This window comes from Drosophila novamexicana, unplaced genomic scaffold (assembly GCF_003285875.2).
Source record: "Drosophila novamexicana strain 15010-1031.04,08,12 unplaced genomic scaffold, DnovRS2.1 tig00000877-arrow-arrow-pilon, whole genome shotgun sequence".
Lineage (NCBI taxonomy): Eukaryota > Metazoa > Arthropoda > Insecta > Diptera > Drosophilidae > Drosophila > Drosophila novamexicana.
Window position 1 is genome coordinate 2,106,488 of NW_020824831.1, and position 6,819 is coordinate 2,113,306.

At 35.4% G+C, this 6,819-nt stretch overlaps 1 protein-coding gene across 1 annotated transcript; it reads right to left on the bottom strand.

Annotated features, from left to right (window-relative positions):
* Positions 1-395: 395 nt before the first annotated feature.
* On the bottom strand, positions 396-4,948 carry LOC115764875. Its single transcript, XM_030708154.1, has 3 exons — positions 4,695-4,948; positions 1,757-1,794; positions 396-868 (listed from the first exon to the last, which is right to left on the bottom strand). The coding sequence occupies exons 2-3, from the start codon at positions 1,767-1,769 to the stop codon at positions 597-599; spliced, it is 285 nt and encodes a 94-aa protein (XP_030564014.1). The 5' UTR covers positions 1,770-1,794; positions 4,695-4,948; the 3' UTR covers positions 396-596.
* Between the last annotated feature and the right edge of the window lie 1,871 nt (positions 4,949-6,819).

Below are 6,819 nucleotides of genomic sequence, written 5' to 3' on the forward strand. Positions count from 1 at the left end.
CACGAGCTAAGCGACCTAAAGCTATATATGCTCTATACACAGCTATATTCAGAGATACAATCACTTGTTTGGCTTATATAATTCACAAGCGTTTATACCTAACGGTTTGCCTTGTTTTCTGACCATAAATGAACTAATTGCTACGAAGGCATTCAGTCTACATTTCGATACTATACATATATTCATGCATTTACTTAATGCCTAACCCTGCACAGGACAAGGGAAAATGGTCTATAGATTTATTTTTATAGAGAATTTCACACGGTATCACAGCGGGACAAAAATCTTGTATGTACTTTATGTACGTACATGAAGAGTGGGATATGTGCTATTTGTTCATTATATTTGTTTATCTTTCAATAGATGTTTGTATATGCATTTGAATATAATTTCTGTTCATTGAAATGAAATCATTTTATTGCAAACAGTCTGTTATAATTTGCATTTAAAGCCTTAGTTTTAGGTCTATTACGCATTATTTACACTCATATTTACACATTGTAATATTACTTAAATCTATGCACGTTTATATACATAATCCTACTTAATACCGTCAAGTGATATACAATGCACATTCTTATGCCATCGCACTGCTTTTACAACGATCCGACCTTTTCCATGAGGTACCAGGGCAGGAATACAGATGCAGCAACAACGGCTACACATGTGGCACAGAGGGCAATCGTTGATGATAGGTTTGTGATCGAGAAGTGCTCTTCTTTGTGATCCAGTTCCTCGTTTGGGTGTTTTTCGAATTCCAAGACTTCCACGTCGAAACGAAATCGTACCTTCGATGATGGTGACTCTTTACGCCACACCAAATGACCTGAAGATTCTCTTCGCTCCAGGCTCCATTTCGGATCGTGTACTGTAAATATTTATACAAAAGTTTTTATTTTAATTGTAAGATTGTTCTATTCGGGAGTGCTCGAAAGAAACGCTGAGCAAGAGAAAGTGTGCCTTAATGTATAAATTGTCTCGCAGATCATGTCCAGTCATCATCACGATTATCATAGGTAATCCAGATGATTTCTGCCATTCATATTTTCCTACTAATCCTTATTCTAGGTTCTAAAGACGCCACTGAAGTTATTAAACTTTTAGATTCTGTTTAGGTACTAAATGCTTGTTTTGTCGACCATTTATTAATACAAAATTAAATATATGGAACAATACAACTTAAAAGCTCATTTCTTTAGACATCGTTCCTATAGCAGCCTACGGATCAAATGGTTAGAAATGGCGGAGGCCATAATTATTAAAAATAGTTTTAAAACTAAGGGACTAGTTTTCATAGAATGTATATATACATATATATATATAGATATATTTATATATACCTTATGGGATCGCAACTGTTACCTGCTTTTCTGTGAAAAAAATATGATAACCTGCTAGATATAAAATTGTTAAAGTTTTTTATATTCGACGGAGTCTTAACGCACTTAACCAGGATAGACGTTTTGTAGAAATTACTAAGTGTGTAATTTATAATAAAAAACAAGTAAGAGGTTCTAGTTGGTAGCGTCTAGCTCTTATAGAATCTGAGATCCTTGCGTTCATACATATGGACAGACAGACGTGCATGGCTAGATCGACTCGGCTGTTGATCCTGATCAAGAATATACATACTTTTTGGGGTCGGAGATGCTTCCTACAGTTGCACAAATACTTTATATCCATTTTACACATTTTTAATGGGTTCAGGGTATAAAAAGACAAACATTTTCTTAATTCTAATAATGCATATATTCACCTGATCCAGTCATTTCGCTAATTTTCAATAGAAAAATTCTGAAACAAATACAGTAAATAAAATTAATATAATCGTTTAATTGTAAACAAACAGTTCGTAATTGTAATTCAATGAGTGATCGGTGCGTTGACCTTCGATGAATTTGCGCCCATGAAAAATAAAACCGCCACCTCGAAATCTAAAACGTTCTACGTGAAGCACGACAATCTAATTAAAATTCCAGACTTGTAAAGCATTTAATTAAAAACATGGATAATTTGTGACTGCCTGAATCTAAAATCTCACTCTCTATCTTTTCTGTCTCTTCAATTCGCACTTATCCATTAAATAATCATGTTATCTAATAAATGTGACTTTAAAGTCATACAAGTAGCTTCGTTAATACACAGAAATTATTCTGTTCAACCCATTATTGACTATGAACATGGCTCAACCTTTGTTACCAAGACTTAAACTCGCCCCACCACTGATTTTTGCTTAGCGAGAGAGGTAGACCAGATAGGTTGGTCAAGCTCTTAACAGTCGTGCAATTTTGACAGATACTAATTAAAAAAAAAAAAGATTTAAATAAATTACGTAAAATAAACAAAAATGAAAGCTAATACTTTCTCGAAATTCACAAAGTATTTATAAGGACAAGATTTTTCAGATTATTACAAATGCATTGCATTTTGAAAACCAATTGTATGTACTTCCTAATTTAAGCTGAAAATGAATAAATAAGCAGAGAACAGATGCGGATGCTGCATTAGCTAAAATCTTAACGTTGTGCATGACGTAAGACAAACAGAATTATGGAAGCGAGAGCGCTTTGTATACTTCACTGTAAGCACGCTCTCACGAGTGGGTCACAGTGTCACAGAATTAATTTGCATAAGGGTTGAGTTTAATTACTGAAAGTGTAGTAACAAGACCTATAAGAAATTGAAATTGAAATTAAGAAATTTCTATTAATCAAACCATTACTTATATTCATACACTCGTATGTACATATCTTTTTTGGTTAATACATACATGCATGTAAGGCAATCTTAATTGACGTTAAGACAATCAGATCTGATTTTAATACAATATATATAACATAATTTGCCAACTATCCTGATAATAACTTTTGTTACTTTTATTACTTTGATTTATGTGTGTACATTTAGATTACTTATTTTATGTATGTATGCCTATCACACACGAACACTAAAGTGCCCTTTGGCATTTGATTTGTTTGTTTATTTGTTCCTTTGTTTAGCACTAAACAATGCCGGTTTTGTTGGGACTTATTGCTGCTGTCACTTTTTAGCACAACTCGGTAACACACCGCACGAAGACTTTGCCCAATGAGTGACCACTTCATCGAAATATATATGTATATAAGTATGTATGCAAGTATCTCAGCTGACGACGATTGCCCATGATTCAAATAAAATGTCTCTGAACTTTGAGCCAACTGCGTGCTCTAGAACATCCACATGAATGTACATATATACGTTGAAAATACATAAATATGTGTGTGTATATACATACATATATAATATAATATATACGCAGTAACAATGATACGGAATGTAAGTACGGCATGTATGAATATGCATATACTACATAAAGTTCATGATCATAAATCAATCATTTTATATTTAAGCTGAATTTATTTTTGTATACTTCACATTCAATATATGTATACCGTATTCTAACATTTACAGATACATACATACAAAAATATAGTCATATTTTAAATTGGTTCATGCTATTGTTGTTGCTACTGTCACTGCCACCGATATGATAAGATTGACAAAGAAGGAAACGGCAACGTCAGCTGGACTTTTTCTTTAATCAATGAACTCGCCTGCCCACCATCCCCTATTTATATCAGCTGATTTCAGGTTGCTCGCCAAATTCCCACAACTAGCGAGCACTAGAGCTTATACAGTAAAGATTCCGAAGAGCGAATCATAAAATATTATATTAATATATACCATCCAATTGGATCTGAAGCCATCACCCAATCACGCAATACTTAACAACATGGAACTACAATGGAGATATAGCTATATAAATATGTACAATTGTATGTGTCTTGCAGTGCTTTGGTAAAGATCATTAGTTTGGTATTATACTGTACTCCTACTATCAAAGTAGAATAGCACTAAAGCGAAATGCGGACAAATCAGCACAAAAATTCGTGGAAGGTAAACACGCGCCAGCCCCATCAATTGATAAGCGTACAAATACCTCTTTAGGTTAATTGATGTATGTATGTACATACATATGTATATGGTATTTTGCATTCGTATGTGTTTTGTATATGAACACACAAAAGTAGCTTTTGTTTTAAAGATTTTTTAAAAATATATTTTTGTATACGAATGTATGTATGTAAGTGTGCACGGCTGGCACATATGTTAAATATGTATGTAGGTACATTTGATATTTTTGTTTTGGTTTTTAAATAACTATTTGATAGTATTGATTTTTTTATTGTTTTGCAGTGTACACAATCAAACAATGCAAACATGCACTACTAAAGTTCTAGCCGTACATACTGCCCATTCATACGAAACAAAACATTTAAAAATTTATTTTAGATAATAAGACCCCGACTAGAAAATACCCTAAGCCATCCTTTTTACCAATCCTCAATGGGTTCTATTCAAGTAGCAGCCGTGTATATTTAATGTACATATATAGTATACGTATGTGTTTTTGCATGATGTTTAGAAAAATGGCGCGACCATCAAATTATGTAAATCACTCTAGCGCACAACTCGGTAATCAAAATAGATTTTTTATTTTGTAGTTGGTTCAATTGCAAATTCGATTATTGACGCGTTGTATGTATTTATGTAGTGCATATAAACACATAAACATGTTGTCACACATACATGCATGTTCACATATATATATATATATAAGCAGCAAGTGTGAGCTGACGTGATTTTGTTATTACCGTTTTGATTGCCAAGCCGAAAGTCGACTAAGGCCAAGCAGTGCTCATTAATTTGTCAACAGCTGATGCACGCACACCAGTCACAGTGGAAGAGCGCAAACGCTTTTATGTATGTAGGGAATTGAAAAGGGGGCCGAGGGCAGTCGCCGTTTAAGTCGATCTTGGATTTGCGTATTCGGTCACGTTTACACGAACTACTCGCCGCGCCCAACTATCGAGGTCTAAGCATAGACACAGACTGTCGTTGCCTCGTTCCATTGTATCTCTAGCAGCCGGGCTAGAGCGACCGCGGCCCCAACGCCAGCTGCGAATGAGTAAGTAAAAAGAGCGAGAGACCGAAACTGACTGCTTGGAGGCTCGGCTCCATGGCGCTTTTAACGATAACTAGCCAGCGCAGCTCAACATGTATGCATGTGTTATTGTATGAATGTAACTAGGTCTGTGCATATTCATATTCATACATACTGTGAATGTAAATAAACAGTGGTACAAGTGGTTCTGCTTAAATTGTACCCACGTCGCCAATAACAACGACATTTTTGAAACGCAGTATTTGTTGCGTGCAACTAAATTAATTTTGTTCAAATGTAAGTTACAGGCAGAAGGAAGACATTCCAACCCTATAAAGTACAGGGGCACATATATGTATATATATATATGTATATGGTACTTGACTAGGACGACAAGCCAGGTGAATATAGCCATGTACGTCTGTCTCTCCGTATTTATCATCACATCGATCTTGAAAGCTATATATGAGAGATTTGAAGCTTGAAACATAGATTTTCGTATATCAAAACTTAAGGATTTTTAGATTAGGTTTATATATAGGATAAAAGCCGAGGATACCAAGGCTTGTGTGTAGGCTGTCGTAAGGCAGATACAGATTCAGAAAACTAAATTTTTTGGATGCCTTCCCCCGCTCTTAATATTATTGAGAAACTTTATTTTTAGCTTTGTTTCCAGGTAAACGATATGCTGAAATTCGTTCTTCCTATACATACATACGTGTATATTCAAAGTCGTACTTATAATCATACGCAAATTGGTACGCCGCTTCCTGTTTACTTTATGATGCGTCTGTGCTTCTATTTCTCTTATCCAAACACTATAAAAAATGATGGATACTACTCCTTTGGAGCATAAGTGCATAACTACATAATTGCATAATTGTACTAAGCCTTTTTCAAGTTTTTTATACTCTTAACCCATTAAAAACGGGTAAAAAGGGTATATTGTATTTGTGCAAAATGTAAATGTATGTAACAGGTAGAAGTCAGCATCTCCGACCCCATAAAGTATATATATTCTTGATCAGCATCAACAGTCGAGTCGATCTAGACATGTCCGTCATCTGTCCGTCCGTCTGTCCGTATGTATGAAAGTAAGGATCAGAACCTATAAGATCTAGAGACTTGAAATTTAAGCTGTAGGTCCTGCTAGTGCCTACGCAGATCGAGTTTGTTTCCGATAATCGATAACTTGCTCCGTTTCCAAGTAATCGATAAGAATCGATATCGACATCCTGTTTTTTTAGCAATTTTGGTAAATAATAAGAGCTTGAGTCACCATACTAAAGCTGACATGTAGCTTCTAGAATAGTATATATATTTGCATTTGGTGTTGAAAGAAGAGAGTTCAGGGTATCCCCTAGTCGGGAGCTCCCGACTAGAACCTCTTACTTGTTTTCCCCTGCAACTCTAGCAAATACTCTTCCTCTACTAGCTTTTCCAATTCTTTCTCATGCTTAGTTCTTATACTCCTTCCTATTAATATCTTAAACGGAGATATTTTATTTTTTAAGATCTGCTAAGTTAGTTTCCTCGTGGGACTCCGGTTGCTACGAGTAACTTCTGGATTTTATGTTCCTGACAATGTTAATATTCTTTATTCTTTAAACACTGTGGCAAGTACTGTGGTGAAGCTACTCTAGCAATACATATCGGGTAGCAACGGTGACGGCGGTTGGCAGCCAATCTTCACAAAATAATTCGGGAAGTAGTCACCGAGGCCCCTCGTGGTTGAGTTAGCATGGCAGGGCGGGATCCTCTTGTTCCCTAGCTCTTTCGGGTGGGGGGGTTCTTTTTGCCATGTCTCGACCTGCATACACAATTTTATTTTAGGA